Source organism: Condylostylus longicornis, unplaced genomic scaffold (genome assembly GCF_029603195.1).
Source record: "Condylostylus longicornis isolate FDR11 unplaced genomic scaffold, ASM2960319v2 ptg000055l, whole genome shotgun sequence".
Lineage (NCBI taxonomy): Eukaryota > Metazoa > Arthropoda > Insecta > Diptera > Dolichopodidae > Condylostylus > Condylostylus longicornis.
This window is the reverse complement of record NW_026578024.1, coordinates 4572609-4590516: the sequence shown is the minus strand read 5'-3', so window position 1 is coordinate 4590516 and position 17908 is coordinate 4572609. Positions and strand designations below refer to the sequence as shown.

General features: G+C 25.8%; 2 protein-coding genes across 2 annotated transcripts; both read right to left on the bottom strand.

Annotated features, from left to right (window-relative positions):
• Positions 1-241: 241 nt before the first annotated feature.
• Positions 242-7412, bottom strand: LOC129611828 (probable 2-oxoglutarate dehydrogenase E1 component DHKTD1 homolog, mitochondrial). The gene is made up of 15 exons (XM_055525211.1): positions 7055-7412; positions 4490-4613; positions 4138-4315; positions 3837-4062; positions 3580-3741; positions 3419-3492; positions 2867-3363; positions 2615-2750; positions 2420-2554; positions 1785-2202; positions 1350-1608; positions 1172-1236; positions 788-976; positions 524-609; positions 242-448 (listed from the first exon to the last, which is right to left on the bottom strand). The coding sequence occupies exons 1-15, from the start codon at positions 7182-7184 to the stop codon at positions 344-346; spliced, it is 2784 nt and encodes a 927-aa protein (XP_055381186.1). The 5' UTR covers positions 7185-7412; the 3' UTR covers positions 242-343.
• Positions 7413-9125: 1713 nt separating this feature from the next.
• Positions 9126-17659, bottom strand: LOC129611954 (protein mesh-like). The gene is made up of 14 exons (XM_055525383.1): positions 17532-17659; positions 16958-17154; positions 12918-13141; positions 12639-12826; positions 12400-12577; positions 12189-12326; positions 11922-12096; positions 11542-11805; positions 11300-11462; positions 11071-11229; positions 10410-10532; positions 10177-10335; positions 9368-10109; positions 9126-9293 (listed from the first exon to the last, which is right to left on the bottom strand). The coding sequence occupies exons 1-14, from the start codon at positions 17657-17659 to the stop codon at positions 9126-9128; spliced, it is 3006 nt and encodes a 1001-aa protein (XP_055381358.1).
• Positions 17660-17908: the final 249 nt, after the last annotated feature.

Sequence of the window (17908 nt, the reverse complement as noted above, 5' to 3'; positions counted from 1 at the left end):
GATATACGTAATTATCATAAAAGTTTCAAAAAATTTATTATACACACGAATCATTTGTATGAATTGGTTTCTGTTTACAATAACAATACCGAACTTTTTACGATAATTACCACTATCAGTTAGTTATACGATACTGAGCTTTAATATTTTTTGGGAAGGATAATAAGTTTTTATATAATTGATCTTTCGGAAACATTTTAAAGTGCTTGAATATTCCTTGTTAAATTTTAACATTTAGTAGTTTAAAATTTTTAATAATTTTATTACAATGCATAAGAACAAACTATTTATAAACAAAACAATATTATTTTATTTAAATGTATACTTAACCCAATTATAATATCTACATTTTGAAAGGTTGTTGGACTATATATTCTACTTCTTGACGATGAATTTTTCCATCGCCCACTGCAGTTGTTGGTGTTTCAGGTCTTCCACAGTATTTTAACTAAAATAACCAAAAAAAGTTTATTAATTTCATATATTTATTTAATTCATTTATAAAAAATTTCATATAAATTACTTTCTTTCCCACAAAGAACTCGAATCTAGGTTTAACAAAAGTCCAAGCACCCATATTTCTAGATTCTTCTTGACTCCAAATAAAATCTTCATGAATTAGTTTAAAAATAAAAGTAAATATAAGTAAATAAGTAATATTTTAAATTTTCTTTTTCAATAAAATAAATGAATCTTTAATAAAATGAAAAGTTTTTAAAATGATCATAAAAAGTAAATTAAGTTTAAATTTTTGACAATAATTTTGAAATAATAGCGCAATACGAACTTTTTGCATTTGAATATTTTCCAATTTCTTCTTGAACTTCTGGGAAAGGGAAAGGACTAAGCGATTCCAAACGAATAATTGCTGTATTTGTATAATTTTTAGATACTCTTTCATTATGCAAATTGTAATAGTGTTTACCACTGCATAATATTACTGTATCAACATTCTTTCGTTCAACAAAATCATCTCCTAAAAATAAATGTTCTGATTTAGTGGAATTAAATAGCTTGCGGTTTAAAATATTCTATAGAATTTTTACGAAAAAAATGAATTATTTTAAATTTTAAATGCATTTAGCTAAATTTTACTAAATTTACTGTACATATATAATTTAATTAATATTTAAATTAAGACATTATAAAATAATATTGTCATTTCAAACACCTATAACATTTTTGAAATATGTTCCTGGTTCAAATTCAGTATACGAGGATGTTGCATCAGAAAGTCTAAAAAATTAAAATTTAAATGAGAGAATAATTTGTCTATTCAATTTAATTGATTTTAAATAAAGTAAATAAAATGTTTTCGATGTTTTCGGATATGTTGAAGCATTTTTCACCTTATCAATACTTTCGGTCCAACAATTAATAATGGTTTCCGGAAATTTCTTATTATTTGGCGTCTTAATACATGATAATATTGTGCTGGTGTTGTTGGATTTACAATATGTAAATTAACAATATCACCATCAGGTGCATTTTCTTTAGAATCAGTCAATTGTAAAAATCTTTCTAGGCGGCATGAACTATGTTCAGATGCTGCTCCATCATATCCATGAGGTAATAAAATTACTAATCCATTTGATTCCATCCATTTTGCTTAATTAATTAAATATAAAGTGTAAAATTGAAATATTAATAAAAATTTTATATCGATTTTCAAGAGAACTCATATAATTAGAGAGTATATAGTAGAAGAAAATTTATATGCATTTTTAATATTAAATATTTATATAAAGATACTTGCAGATGAAAGAAGATTTAAATATACTTACTTTCACCACTTACAATAAAATTATCAATCATAATTTGTGCTCCATTATAAAAATCACCAAATTGTGCTTCCCAAATAATTAAATTATTTGGATTATCAATTGACATACCATATTCATAACCTAATACAGCTTCTTCTGATAATATACTATTTGCGACTTCTAATTTACCACCATATCCACCATTCAATCTATTTAATGGTATAAAAATTTCATTTGTTTTTTGATCTACTAACATACAATGTCGTTGTGAAAATGTACCACGACCAACATCTTCACCACTTATTCTAACATGATGTCCTTGATACATTAAGCTACCAATTGCTAATGCTTCAGCTGTTGACCAATCAATTTTATTACCTTCAGATAATTTTTTTAAACGTCCAGTAACATGTGTCTTTAATAGATGAGGGTGGATATTCTTATATATGAAAAGAAATGTATAAATATTTTAATATTATGAGGTTACAAAAAAGAATTGTATATTTGTATATATGGTATGTTTGATGATATATTTAATTATTCTACTTTGTTTAAGGATATTTTTTCATGTGATATTCATTTTCATATTTTAAAAATAATGTTTTTATGATAAAATTGTGCATATGAGTAGACGTTAAGTATTTATTATTGCGTACAAAATCATCAGGAAATGAGACGCTTGTGTTACCAATGTGTTGTAATAATGAATAATCCAAACCAGTATCCCAATATGTCAATTCATGAGGACTTGCTTGTTGAATTCTTTTCCATTGCTTCTCATAATAGCATGGCTAAAATAATATTATTTGTGTATATGCATCAGTGTGTATATATAAATATATTTTATTTACTTCTGGTTTATAGGAACTTGTATTATCTAATTCTTTACTGAGGTAATCCATAAATTCATTACGAATTTCGTTAGGTTGATTATTTTCCAAAATATTTTCATTAACTAGTTTTTCCGCGTACATATCAGGAACGGTTCTAAAATATAAACGATAATATATGTTAATAAAAAACAATTTCAAAAACAGTATTGAACAATAAATAATTTAATTCTATTAATAAACTTAAGAATTATAAAAATTACAAAAATTTACTTTTTTTCGTTGATAACTGCATATAGTAATGGATTAGTGAAACTTGGATCATCCAATTCATTATGACCCCAACGTCTAAAACAATTTAAATCAATAAAAACATCTTTCCTAAATTTTCTTTGATATTGAAATGCCAATTTTGTTATTAACATCACATCTTCAGGATCATCACCATTTACGTGAAATACTGGTGATTGTATTGATTTTCCTAAATCTGTACTATAAAATGATGATCTACCACGTTCGGCGGGTGTTGTGAAACCAACTTGATTGTTAATTATCATGTGTATTGTACCACCTATTTCAAAATTAGGAACTTGAGACATCATTAAACATTCTTGGTTAACACCCTGACCAGAAAACGCAGCATCACCATGTACCTGAATATTTAGGGCGTAATTTGAAAATAATGCTTCAGGATGATCTTGATTGTAAGAACCATCTTGATAAGTTTGTTGCTTAGAGCGTGTTTTTCCCATTGATACTGGATTTACAGCCTTAAAAAAACAACAAATGATTATCTAAACAAAATATATTTGAATTTTCTGTTACCTCAAGATGTGATGGATTTCTTAACATTGAAACTAATAGACTTTTACCTTCAACATTAAATTTATCAGAAACATCTAAATGCAATCGTTTTTCAAATAAAAAAATAAAATAAATTAATGTTAATTCATTTCGATCTTTTAAATAATTGAGGGTTTTATTACGATAGTGACTCACTACGTCTCCCATAGCTATGGCATCATCAGGAAATTCTGAACCACCTTGAAATTTCTTAAACATTTTCGCTGGTCTTACATTTAGCATTGATGTTAAAATATTTCCTCTACCCCGATGTTGCATACCAATTACAAGATGTTTAATATTATCTTAAATCAAAACGATGTTGAGTAATTAAAAAATTCCACTATGCATGTATATGTAAGTAAAAGATTTTTTAAAATAAACTAATAATAATGCTTACCATTAACAGAGTCTTTAAATAGTTGATAGAAAAATGCTAATGTACTTTCGGAGCCTTCACCACCGTATCGCTTGACCGAAGCAAATTTTGTTGCAAGAAAATTATCCCATGCTTGAGACTTAATTAAAAGTTTTGCAACTTCAATTTTATCTGTATTTTTAATTAAAGATTTTTCTTGTAATATTTTCTCATAATTTTCAGATAACCATTCTTTTTCTTCAGTTGACTAAAATACAAATAAGAGAAATTTAGTTTTTATTAAAATGTTAATTTATATAAGTTTGATTAACTTGAAACGTACTTCTATATAAGAAAATTCGCTACTAATTGAACCACAATATACCCGTTTTAAAAGTACTTCTAATTCAGCTATTGATACTGTATTTTTTGATGAAAGATTATTGAAAATTCCAAGGGAATTAACATTTTCATCCGGTTTTAAGCCGTAATACTTTGGATCCAACTCCTCTATTGCAGATCTGTTAAAATCGTTTTCATTTTTATAAATAGATTTTTTTAAAATTAATTTTAAAAGAGTATTTTATTATATTAGCGATTCTATAAGTGTAAATTACAAACTGAAATGTAAACTGGGAAAAAATCGTTTTGAAATTGAGTAAAATTACAAAAGCAAAACTCGCTTTAAAACTTACACGTTTTTTCCTTTAAAAACAACGGGATCGATCATCGCCAATTTGTGACCATGCTTTCTATATCCTTCAACCCATCTATATAAATTGCTTTGAGAATTCCTAGATTTCAGAATATCTTCAGATACTGCAAAAATTAATATTAGTTATTATAGCCATAAAATTACAAATCATCAATGTTTTAAAATGTAAGAATTTAGTTTTTCCATCATAAATGTGTAGAGTATTAAATTCATAACTTAATTATTTCAGAGCTTAGAGTAGTTAAATATAAGAGCCCGCTTAAATTTTAAAAATAACATACGTACGCTATATCGGGAATATTGCTTGTATGTACCATTATATCTATGTATAAATATTTAAAAGGAATTATCTTTTGATTAAACGAGATTTTGTGCTATCATTTTACTATGAATCCCAATCAAATTCTAAATCTAAAGTGTAATTAAGAGTCAATATCGTTATAACACTTGGGAGAATAAATAAATAGTGAATTGATAAGTAACTATGTACACACAGTCTTCATACGTTCATTATATTCCTTACTTATAGGTATGTAAATATGTAAATATCTATGTATATATTTGTCAATTTATCCTCTGTTCTCTTTCTAGTTTTGTTATTATTGTCATTATTTATGCTGTTTTCACTTTCTAGCTGTTCTACTTTTTGAATAAACAATCATTTTAGTGATAAGAATACTAAGATAATAGAATGAAGAATATTTAATTTTAAATTTTAGTGACTGCATAATAATAGCAATTATTTAAATTTTTAATAATTAAAATTTGTTGCCACCTTTATTTTTTGCTCTTAATGACTGATGGTATTAATATTATTTTGAGCAAATAACTCCAGTACTCGGAGATATTTTGTTTTTTTGTTTTATTATGAGTGAATTTTTTTAAATTTTGTTTTTTTTTTTTCATTGATTAATACACAATAAATTTAAAACAATTAATTAATATAATCAATACACATAAATACAAACAAAATGTTTCATCAGTAGGTATGTATGTGAGTCTTGAAATTGATACTCGTATACTTAATATAACAATTATTTTATGAGAGAAAATCAGAAGATCAAGTATGGGGCATGGAGTATAAAATAAGTTCTTTTGAGAGACGGAAAAGGTTTTTTCTAAATCTTCTATGATCTTAACTTCCAAAAAATATTAAATTTTTTTGATTAAGAAAAGTTAAAATTTTATTTTTTAAAGCTATGAAAGTAAAAAAATTTACATTACCGTTACCTTTGAAAGAATTGGCAATGGAAATCAATGTCTAGGCTTTAATTTTTGTTATTCCGAATTGTGAACGCAATTATATAATAATGTACATATGTATGTATGAACATAGTGTGGATAGTAATTAATACTTTTTTTTTTAGTAATTTTTACTCTTATTAAAATAATAAATTTTCATAATAACAAAAGCCGAGCTGTCGTTTTACAATTTTAAATAGTAGTTGATTTTGCTATAAAAAATAAAGCTTTGAAGCTTAAAACGGAACCCGATGTTCCAGTTCAAAAAATATTCTGACTCATACTTGATAAAAGTTATAAATAGTTTTTGACAACTAGTTATTGACAACTAATTATAAATAGTTTATTGATAACTCTCTATGTAATAAATTTGTAAATATATTTTGTTAAACAATGAACGCTGAAAAAAATTCCAAATAAAAAGTTCAGGATTAATTTTATTCAAACAAAAGCTATATATTTAATATTTTCAAGAAAAATATTATTAGAATAGAGGAGAAAAAATCATTAATTGAAAAAAACGAGATATCTATTCATAATTCAGTATTTGGATACAAACATGAATGAAAAAACCCGGAAAACTCTATTCCAGTTTGAAACGACAACCCTGATTTAAAAAAAATAGAAGAATAATGTCAAAAATATGTGTGCTCTCATAATTTTATTATGATTATGCTCTCACTATCGTCATTACTTACTTATTTATATGTTGTATTTATTTACTCATATGTAATTTTATATTATATTAAAAGAGAAATGTTTGTTTCACCATAGTCTAATTTTTTTTTACTTTCTTATCAAGATTTAGCATATTTACTTATTATTTTGATAATGACCTATCAAAATTAAAGACTATGATATTCAGTACATGCTGCTTATTTTCAATAAATTTTTATTAAATATTATAAACAGTATGCAGCGTTTTCTATAATTCTATGGATACATCCGCATACACCAAAAACTTTGAACAAACACAGCACAAGTTTTTAAACACATTTTGAATATAACACATTTGTATGTATGTATGTATTTTATAATTATATTTTGATAATATGATCAGATGGTCCTGTTAAAACAACGAATTATAATAAACTCACAGTTAAAATTAATGTATTGGGGGTAAGTGGTTTTATAGAAAATATTATAGACTTTTGATTTCTCCAAAATTTTTTAATGTCACGATCTGAATTCTTGTCATGCCGTGGTTTTAAAATAACTTGTGTTATCAGTTAATGTTCGTGGCATTATACTTAGTACCAGCTATTATACTATTTCGTAAATAAGTAAAATATAATAAAATCACCTTTAAAGCTTCGTGTCGGCCTTGGCCGGTATCCATAAACTCCTTTTTCACTATGATAAAATTTACCATTTAATATTGGTAAATATTTTTTAAAATTTATTTCACTTTTTTTTAAAATACATTTATACATTATGAATTATTTTTGATATTATATATTTTAGATAAAAATTTATGTATGTATGTAATTGATTGACAATTAAATAATTAACGAATTTAAAATTTTAATAAATTTTTTTATGATAATTTGAAGACATTGACACTTTTTATATGTTGTTTTTTTCTTTAAACATGCGAAAAAAAGAATGACAATTAATTGAATTTAAACGAAGAAAAACTATCTAATTTAAACAGATTTTAATATGCCACACGGTTAACTCAAACGATCAAGACATACTGACTCGATTGGTATTGAATGAGTGGAGCTGGAGGAAATTATTAAATTATTTAAAAAAAATTATATACTGCTTTTCTACTACACTCTAATCTTATTTATTTGTGTTGTTTTTTCTTTACTAAACCAAACGATGAGAGCAAACTCTCTAAAATTTTAATAATGTTTACCAATTTTTATATTAAGCGATTAAACTCTCTTTTACTCTTCTATATTGAATTTGAATACAATTTTTTGAAATTTTTGAGGGGAATTATTTTAAAAATAAAATAACGAAAATTAAAAATGGGAAGAAAGAGCAATAATATCATTCATTGATGATGATCGCAATAAAGTTTTGCCGCTTACGTTGTGAATAAGAGAGTGTAAAATAATTTACAGTAATTTAAAAAATTTGAAGATCAAAAGTGACAGCGTTCTGCAAATACAATTTGCAGAACGTCAAACAATTTGAAATTTCAAAAAAAAAAATTCCACTTTAGAAGCTTTAATTTTTTAATTAAATAATAATTAAGTAAAATATAAAAGTTTTTGTTTTATTTTTTAATTAATTAAGCATATTCTACTAGATACATTTATTTTTCTATATTTAAGAACTAGAAATTCGCAATTTTTGAAAAGTAGCTGTTTTGAAATTTGGAATATTTTTCCTACCTAGGTAACACATTAAGTGTAATACAGTCAAATTTACTTAAGATCCAATTCTGTTATTGTTACAAAAATTAAAAATAATTTTAATAAAAGAATAATTTACGTAAGATAGTTTTTAATATCAGCACGTCCGTAAATATTTTAAAATTGATGAGATAATTCTCTCTATATATTATGTGGTTTTCCGTTTGTACTATTTGTTGCAATGAAACCATGAGCATTTTTCAAATTTTGCAAACGCAAAAAGACAGTGGCTTGCTTCTCCTATCATGGTATACTATAGTTAAACTTTAAAAAAACTAATTGGCCGTTCAAGTTTACCGTTACCTAAAATCTTTTTTTTCCAAATTTTTGATTTCATTTTTCTTCTAGACCCCAGGTTGTAGGAGGCTGCAATTTTAGGAGATACTAATAAGTAGTATATTTCGTTAGAAGAAATTTTTTTTTCAATCTCCACCACCCTTCAACTTATCGCCTTTTGAAATTTTTAAAATTTGAATTTTTGACGCTATATATTTCCAAAACCGCAAGCTTTTTTATATTTCTATAAACGCAAAAAGCTAATAGTAAATTCCGTAATATTAAAAAATATAATTATTTTTCTTAACTCACGTAATTAATCTTAATAATCGAGCATTATGTTAACCGAACTTTATGTTAATTTTTGCTTTATTTCAAAGACTGCATATATACATCATCCTAAATATATGCAATTCTAGAAATAGTTTTGTTTGTGAATGAAAATAATTTTAATAGTGATAGGTATACATAGACTGTATTTAAAAGCAGAATTTTCACTTGTTGAAGGGTAAAGTGCTACAATACAAACCATTGGTTTGACCCAACTTTATTATCTTTAAAGCATTGTTTACATTAGTTTAATTTTTTCTCTCGCAATTTGGAAAGCAAATCATTGAAAAAAATTGATTTAGAATCATTGATTATTTATTTAAAAAAAATTTACATATAATGGAATTGTAAAAAATTATTTTTTATTTGATAGTCTATTTCAGGTTTAACAAGTGTACACTACAAAAACGAATAGCTTGGTAAAGAATTGTAAGAACCCAGAGTTTTGCCATATTCAGAAACGAATAAATAATCGTCTTTGGTAACTAAAAAGTTCCTTTTAAGTTCTTCAATTTTATTTTTAGGATCATCAGAATTGTAAATACCAACTAAACCAAGAATTTCATCCTAAAACGTAAAAAGGAACGATAAAATCAAATTTGTGAAAAATTATATTTAATTACTAATATTTTTTAGATTACCTTAAACGATTCTGGAATATAGATTTTAGATTTCATTTGTCCAGAATTTTCAATAATATGCACACCGACACCGGATGAATGCATAATAATAACTTCAGATTGATTTAAGTTGTATGTTGGAGTGTATACAGTTGTACCATCAAAGTATTGGAACTTCATATTCGGCCGATCAAAATAAATTAAATTTCCTCCAGCATACACATTTAGTTTGTAACGCCATTGTGCATGTGGTGGCCTTATTTTAACTTCAATATTATTGTTTTTGTTGCCATTAGTAATTGCAATAGATGTTAAGCACGTTTCATTATTTCCTTTGCCAATTGTTTGAAAACGACCTTGTACTTCGAATTGATTATTATTAATTTTACCTTTTGCTAGTACATACTCTCCAAGACTATTTAATTTGTAAACTTTATTATTAATTGTTTGAATAGTTGAATTTAATAGTATTGATGCGACTATAGGTGGCTTATATTTTGAACAATGCTGTGAAGGTCTTCTTTCAAAACGTAATCTTTTACAATCATTTGATTTATTATTATTTTGCCAATAGCAGCATGAAAAATACGGTCTGTTATCATTATACCATTGTGAAAGAGTTGGAATTTGTCTGTTATCACACGTTAATCCTTTTCCAATATCATGTGAATATTTTGGTCTTGATCCATACATAGTATCATAAAATGATAAGAGTTCCCCAGCATTATTATAGCAACATTGTTGTTCTGAGCCATAATGGAGACTATATAAAGTTATATAAGAAATTTTTATTAAAAGAAATTTAACAATGATAAATGTACAATAAAAACCTTGGTTGGCCACTTTTAACGCAATGAACTGCTTGTGAGTTAAAGAAACATGTTGGATTTGAATCTTTATCACAAGTTAAATCAGGTAAAAATTGTCCTTTATTAAATGTTGCATTTTCTAATTTACATGGACATAATGGGAGCTCATCAAGAAAATAACTAAAATTTGATCAAAAAATATTTCATTTAATCAGTTAAAATAAAATAATTTTCAAAATAAAAGAATAATTTACCCATCAGGTCTTTCAAATTGAAACCATTTATTACACAAATAGCTTGCCCAATCTGTTCCATACATTCTTTCCCATTGTGGGTTGAAATACCATGCAAGAGGAATCGGTCTAGACCAAAATGTTCTGTTTGAAGAAAAAGATAAAATTTAAAAAAATTATTTGTTATTAATTGGGACAAAATGAGTGTTAGAGAAGCAGGGAGTGACTGTGAGTTAAGAGGTCATGTTACAAATTTTAACAACAAAAAGACAAAATTTGCAAATGTTTCTATTTCTTAATTGACTACAAAATTTTCGATCAGATCTGAAGCAAAATTCCAGAATATATTTAAAAATATTAAAAACCACAAAAGGTTCATTAATTTTTTGTAATAATAAACTACAAATTTATGTTCTTATCCAATTATAACAAGGTTATAGCATAATATTTGAGCATAATGAATAGCCTTAATCTCGCATATAATCATTTGAAATCATAAAGAATTACTTATATTTACGTTACGAGTGTTCTCCTATCGCTTTCTTATAGAATAGTTAGGGAATTTTAAATTAACATTCATTAAAATTTTCATCAGTTTGAAAATAACTCCATTTATCGGTCATAATATCACTTTCTTAAAGGCTATTGTCTAAGATTATGTTTGTATAATTATCGCACTTACGGTGTGAATATTGAATTTGTAGTATTTATTTGTATAAAGCCAAATTCTATATGACTGTGTTCAAAATTATTTCGTGAACGGAAGTCCTTTGGAGTAATTGTGTATTCTCCGGTATTAGGTGCTGAACTTTCAATAACATCAACGAAAGTTAAATGACGACTAAAAATATAAATTGTATAAGTTAAATTATAAAATAGAATACAAATTTTGTGTTGTAATTGCTTCTTACTGATTCCCTATTTCATAGTATCCCCAAATGGAAATTTGTACAATTGAATTTGCATTTGTTGCTAAATTTGAAGGATACCATTTAATTTGAATTTCTTCTGGAGATTTCGTAAAAATATTGTTGTTAGAGAAATAAATATTTTCAGTTGCCATAGATGGTGCTTCTGTATTAAAAAAAAATTGCAATCACATAATTATAACAAATTAAATAAAAATTCTTAAAAAATTTTTTTTTTTATTTACCAACAAAATATTTTCCTATCCATCGTCGTTGTACATTATTGTTTACTGAAACACGAAGATTAATATAACCTGTTACTTTAAGAGCTGGTTGGATGCAAAAAGCTCGATATCTGTTGATTATAAATCCAGGTACCATTTCGGTATCAAAGTAGCAAGTGATACGGTGTGATGGATCAAAACATGGACCAGTTATATTAACAATATTTCCACCAAGCATAATTCCAGATTCTGGTGAGAACGTTAACGGCATAGTAGACGGGTAATCTGTTAGTAATCAATTGAATTCAAACTTGAAATTTAAAATATTCTTAAGAATTCTAGAGAGTAAACTAAAATTAAAAAGTAATTTTTTAAAAAATTCTTCTTTAAAGTGCACATACATAAGGATTCAACATTGGCACAAGCCCCTAATGTAATTTTTTCATCAATTCTAAATATATGACGTCCCGGAAATCCATTACCCCAACCTTCCTTAGTTAAATTTTCTATAGCAGTCGATTGACTATATGGTTTATATGTAAATGATCTTGTTGAATTTCCGGCATTAAATCCAACCTTTCAAAACATGTTTTTAAAAATGTTGACAGAAAAAAAAAGTATGTATGTATTTTTTGAAATTTTAAATTTTAAACTCATAATTGACTTACAAATGCTGGCACACCATTTTTTCCTACATCGACAGAGCCACCTGCTTCAGTATGAGAATCCCATTCTATTTGTGCATAATTAAAAATAGCATAAGTATATATTTCGTCTGTAGCTATAATCATTTGAAAAGTGTTTGTCTGAAATAATAAAAATAGGAAAATTAGTCCCTTAAAGAAAACAATTTAGTTAATTAATTAAATAAATCTGTACCCTGAACAAGGAATTATCAATACCGCCAGAAAATGAAATATTTTTCCATGTTGCAATAATAACATGATTTGGGACGAAAGTTTTTGCACCAATGATACCTTCTCTTATATCCCACATTGTACGTTCTCTCATTTCAACTCCCATACGATCTGTTCGTTTATTTAAATTAGATTCAATTCTAAAATGAATTTTGAATTTTCAATTGTGAATTATATTAAAGAAATTTTACAAATATGTACCTGAAATAAACACCAGGCATTCTTTGATCAGTGTCGCTGGGATAAATTCTACCAATACGACACTTCGACAAGAATATACCAATAAATGATGGATCATTATTTTTTGGCCAATCTTTTGTTGGAAACACTAAAGGATACATTAAATGTTTTGGGAAATCTGAAAATCCTAAATATCCATCCAGTGAAATCTTTATTAAATAAGAATTGAAATTAAAATTTTATTATAATTTTATAATAAATATCGTAAATCTAATTTATTATGGTATTGATTATACTTACTCGTGTATAATTGTACCGGAATCCAAAAAATGGAAGTTTAAAGTGTAAATTTTTATGTAATGTTTTTTGAGATGAATGAATACTTCTTTCATAGTCACTAGTTTCGTCAGGTTCATCAAAAAACCAGTAAAGAAATTCACTACGAATTTGTCTTAAACGTTCAGGTGTTATGGTGTAATTTTCAGATAAATTTGATATTTTGTTCGGTTTAATAAGTTGGTAATCTGTACCGTAAAATTAATTGAAAAAATGTTTTAGTTTGGCAAATCCGCAATTTTTTAGATTAATTAAATTCAAAATATTAAAAATTTTCTTTTAATTTTTAAAACATCAATAAGTTATTAAATTGTTCCAAGTAAACCAAGAAGTGTTTAAGAGAAGAAAACTGTAACAATTAATTGTAATTTCAAAATGATAAATGTTTAACAGCACTTTAGAGGAACTTCTTGTATAAATTTATGAAACGCTGTAATATATACAAGTAAAATAAGTGTCTAATGTAAAATTGAATGTGAAACTACTCGTATGTGAATATTCTGCAATTTAGCGAGTTCTCTTTGAGAAATTTCACTGATTTAGATTCTACATATACATACCTGATTCGGACAATACTTCTGCTCTTATACTGAATATTGGACTAATTAAAACCCAATAATACAAGATTTTTAAAATTGGGTTCATCTTTATTTATAACAATTTTATATTTTTCCAATAAGTAGTTGCAAAACACAATTTACTAACGATTAAAAATAAATATTGTGATCACTCGAAATAAAATGTGTGTGTTCTGCTTTCTTTTTATCCACACACTGGCATTGAAGAAATTCATTTTAATTTTGAAATAAAGTTTAAGGTCTTATCATTTTCGTAGAAAGATAAAAACTCTTTAATGTGAAAACAAAAATTGATAAGTGGAAAGCACAATAAATTGGAACTTTCATTTTTTTATAAACCACAGTACTGTTGTTTTAAATTTCGCATATTCACGGAATATATTCGTTTATACTTTAAATAAAAAATTTAATTCATTGGCATTTTCTATTTTTGACTTAAATATTTCTTTTGTTATTAATTTTATCGTAATATCTAGGTTATATAAAACGTAAGAAAATTAAACTTTTTAACAGGAATCATAAAATTAAATTTGAAACGAAACTATTTCAAAGCTTATTTATAGTGGAAAATTTTTTGTTAAGTGAGAAAACGGTATGAAGCTGAAAGTTACCTATGCGCAACCTTATAATTGTAAGAGATAGGATCCTAGTCTGGCCACTCAGGCGACACCCACGCACTAGGTCAACAACAATTATATAACAAACAAACTCTTGAGAAGAAATAACAATCTTCAAACTACCTTCCGAAACCAATCAACCTTCTTATAAAGAATCTCAAGAGTTGCGAAAAAGATTCTCCCGATAATTTCAAATTTATTTCTATTTTTACTTCTTTTAAATTATTTTAATAGTATTATTTTTAATATGGTATCGTTTTGCTTGAAAACATTGTGGTAGGTTTTCGGGGCTCTAAGAAGCCGAAAGGAAACTGCAGTATAAAGAAACTGCAGTATTTTGATTGAGAACTGCGGCTCTATAGATTAGGTACGAGTATTTTAAATTTTTTTAAGAGAAAATTTTAATTATAACATTTTATGCTTTTTATTTTATTGCTAAATAGGTAAAAGAATCTTATGTTATAATGAAAAATTTTCTATAAATAATTTTTGTAGAAATCGATTCTCGAAAGTAATTAAATAAAAATTAAATGAAATATTTCCCATTGTCAATAACATTGTTTTTTCAGCCAAAATTTATGCAATATTTGGAACAAAATTTGAATCGAGAATTTGTAGAAATCGACTCTCGAAAAATTCTTCGTTTCTTGTTTTTCTTTAAGGAAGTTATTTAATTTAAAATTAAAATCAAAATTTTAGATAGAGAAAACTTTACTTTAAATTTTCATTTTAATTAAGGAGAAAATTTCGTGTTAAGAGAAAAAAACTTTTATACTATTATTTTTTGAAAGTTTTCATTCAAGTGAAAATGATTTTCATGAATCATTTTTGTTTATTTGTAAAAATTATCTATTTTTATTATATTACTGAATGAGAAATCAAGATTCATATAATCTATAATATTTTTACTGTAATATGAATCATAAAATTCCATTGAATTTGATATTTGTTGATTAAATGAGTGTGATTTTAAAGTGATTAATTTAATTAAATAATTTGTATGTATGTATGCCATATAATACAACTATATGGCTATTATAAGAACTTTGTTGCATTTTTTAAAATTTTAATAATGTTATTTAATGGGTATGTTGTTTAATGGGTATTTTAATAATGTTATTTACTCGTAAAAATTCAGTAAATTTGGCTTTGAATATGTTATCATTAATTACTCTATAAAATAAACTTAATAAAATTTCCGAGTTCAAAATTTCTTGTTCCTAGACTTTGCAGTTATCAACTAGATAATCTTAAGTTACTTTTTTCCGAAAAAATGTATTTCTTATTTTGATGAAATTCTGTAATATGTAGGAAAACATATGGCATGTATTTATGTAGACCAAAAATTATAGAATAATAAAAGGAAGTTGACATTATTTTTTTGTAATTCTCTTCGAGACAAAATTTATAGTTCTACTCCCGACCCATTTAGAGCGTGGTTTGAATTCTTTCGTGAAAATCGTCAAAATTTCTAAGTTGGTTTGTTGAACTAAATTTCTTTAGTTCTAAAATATATTTTTATTTATTTTAGATTAAAGAAATTTGGAAAACTATTTAACTTAATCTAAATATTTAATTTTTCCAATTTAGTTTCGGGAAATTTAATTGTCGATTATTTTCAAAAATAATATTCATATGCTTTAATAGGGAATTTTTTATATAAGTGTTTTAATTATTTCTCTATATTAATCATTTCCTTAGGAATTCTATATATCATTTATTTTTTAATAATAATATTATAAATAATGAGATTTCCATTAAGTTCATTGGGGCTTCTCTCCCTAAAGTATAATGTTACTATTCTATTTCTCTATAATACCCCATTTCCCTCGTTTTTAAGTCAGGATTAGCGATATTCATATATCTATAATAAATGTGAATTTTAATAGCGATTCAGAATTTAATTAATGATTTATTCTATATTATCATATATATATATATTTATTTATTTATTATCTTATCATAAAATTGCACAGTTTCTCTTATCATACAATAACATTTTCATATATTTTGTATGTGATGAATTTTATATGAAATTATAGAATCCGAGAGTTTTTAATTGAATATCTCATATAGATTTAAAACTCGATTTATTTACAAATTCTTTTAACAAATGTATGTATCTATATGTGTATGAAACAAAAAGCTTAAATTATCTAAAATAATTTTCTTTTATGATAAGATATCAAAATATTTATAAAAATTGTATGTACAGTGTCTCACAGTCAAAATGATGCAAGAAAAGAAATTTTGATTTAAATAAAAATTTGACAAAACCGTTTTAAAATTATTATTTTTTAATATTCATTCTTAGAGTATATTCAATTTTCAACAAAATAAAAAAAAATTATTTCATTCTAACAACTGTAACAAAAATAATAACAAAAAACATAAAAAATGTCAATAATTCATCTCACAGTGAAAATGATGCAAAGAAATTTCATTTAAAACTACAAAGCCTAGCTTCTTATTGCAAATGATTAAATTATAAATTAGTAATCTATAGATCCTTCTTTATTTTCTAAGACAGCTTTAAGTCTCTTTGGAATGGATCTAATGAGGTTGGTGGGGTAAGATGGTTCAATTTTTTGCCACTGTTCCTGTATAGCTGCCTTAAGATCTCTTTTATTTGAAATTTTGTGCTTTCGAACCTCTTGTTCTAACAAACTCGACAAATTTTCAATGACATTAAGATCAGGAGACTGCGCAGGGGTTTTTATGACATGTGGGTAATTATAAAGGTGCCATGACTTTACATTATGTGCTGTGTGCTTTGGATCGTTGTTCTAGTAACACTGATAGTGTCTACCGATTCCCAATTTTTCTTCACTGCTTGCAAGATTTTCTTTTAAAATATTCAAATACATTGTTGCATCCATATTACCTTCGATAAATTTTAGATTTCCGGTACCGGCAGATGATATACAACCCCATACGCAAACACGGCCACCACCATGTTTAACTGTTTTGTTAATGTTAGACGTTTTAAGGGCTTGATTAGGTTTTCTATACACAGTAATCTTCCCATCTGATCAAAAATAATAAATTTTTTCTCGTCAGCACACAGCACAGTGCTACAATAGTCAAAAACTTTGTTAATGTGCTCTTTAGCAAATTGCAATCTCGATTGTAAATTTTGATTTCTCAACATAGGTCTATTTCTTGCTATTCTGCCGTGAAAATCATTGCTCCTTAGGACTCTTCTTACTGTTTCAGCATTGCGTTGTTTGCCTAATTACATTTCCGCCTCAGCTGCTATTTTTGGTGCACTTAACTTCGGGTTTTCTCGGACTTTCCATAATATCGACCTTTCATCTGTAGAGTTGAAGATTTTTTTTTAGCTGCATTTTTGTTTACTTACCACTCTATTCTCCTTTTCATACCTTTCAATGATATGTTGGATAGTTGAGCGTGGTTTGTTCATAATTTCACTTATTTCTCTTTGGGTCTTGCCATTTCCTAAATGATGCAATATCAATTCTCTTTCTTTAAAATTAGCGTGTTTACCCATTATGTAAAATACCCAATCTACTTTATTTTTAATTAGAGCTTAACTTATTAAAACACTAAATATAAAGGATCAATATCGAATCTTACATAAATACAAAAAAAAAATGGCTCCAAAAAGGGCAGAACTCTTTTTTACATAAAATTTTACCGCTTGGATCATTTTCACTGTGAGATGAATTTTGGACATTTTTTTCATTTTTTGTTGTTATTCTTGTTGTTATTTTTGTAATGAAATATTTTTTTTCTTTAT

Excerpts from the sequence above, each read along its gene's own strand:
- LOC129611828 (XM_055525211.1), bottom strand. The coding sequence starts at position 7,184 with ATGTATAAATGTATTTTAAAAAAAAGTGAAATAAATTTTAAAAAATAT. Across the intron at positions 4,063-4,137 it reads GCGAATTTTCTTATATAGAA|TCAACTGAAGAAAAAGAATG; the intron begins GTACGTTTCAAG and ends TTTGTATTTTAG. Across the intron at positions 3,493-3,579 it reads AGACGTAGTGAGTCACTATC|ATGTTTCTGATAAATTTAAT; the intron begins GTAATAAAACCC and ends GATTGCATTTAG.
- LOC129611954 (XM_055525383.1), bottom strand. The coding sequence starts at position 17,659 with ATGGGTAAACACGCTAATTTTAAAGAAAGAGAATTGATATTGCATCAT. Across the intron at positions 11,806-11,921 it reads TGCCAATGTTGAATCCTTAT|ATTACCCGTCTACTATGCCG; the intron begins GTATGTGCACTT and ends GATTACTAACAG. Across the intron at positions 9,294-9,367 it reads ATATTCCAGAATCGTTTAAG|GATGAAATTCTTGGTTTAGT; the intron begins GTAATCTAAAAA and ends TTTACGTTTTAG.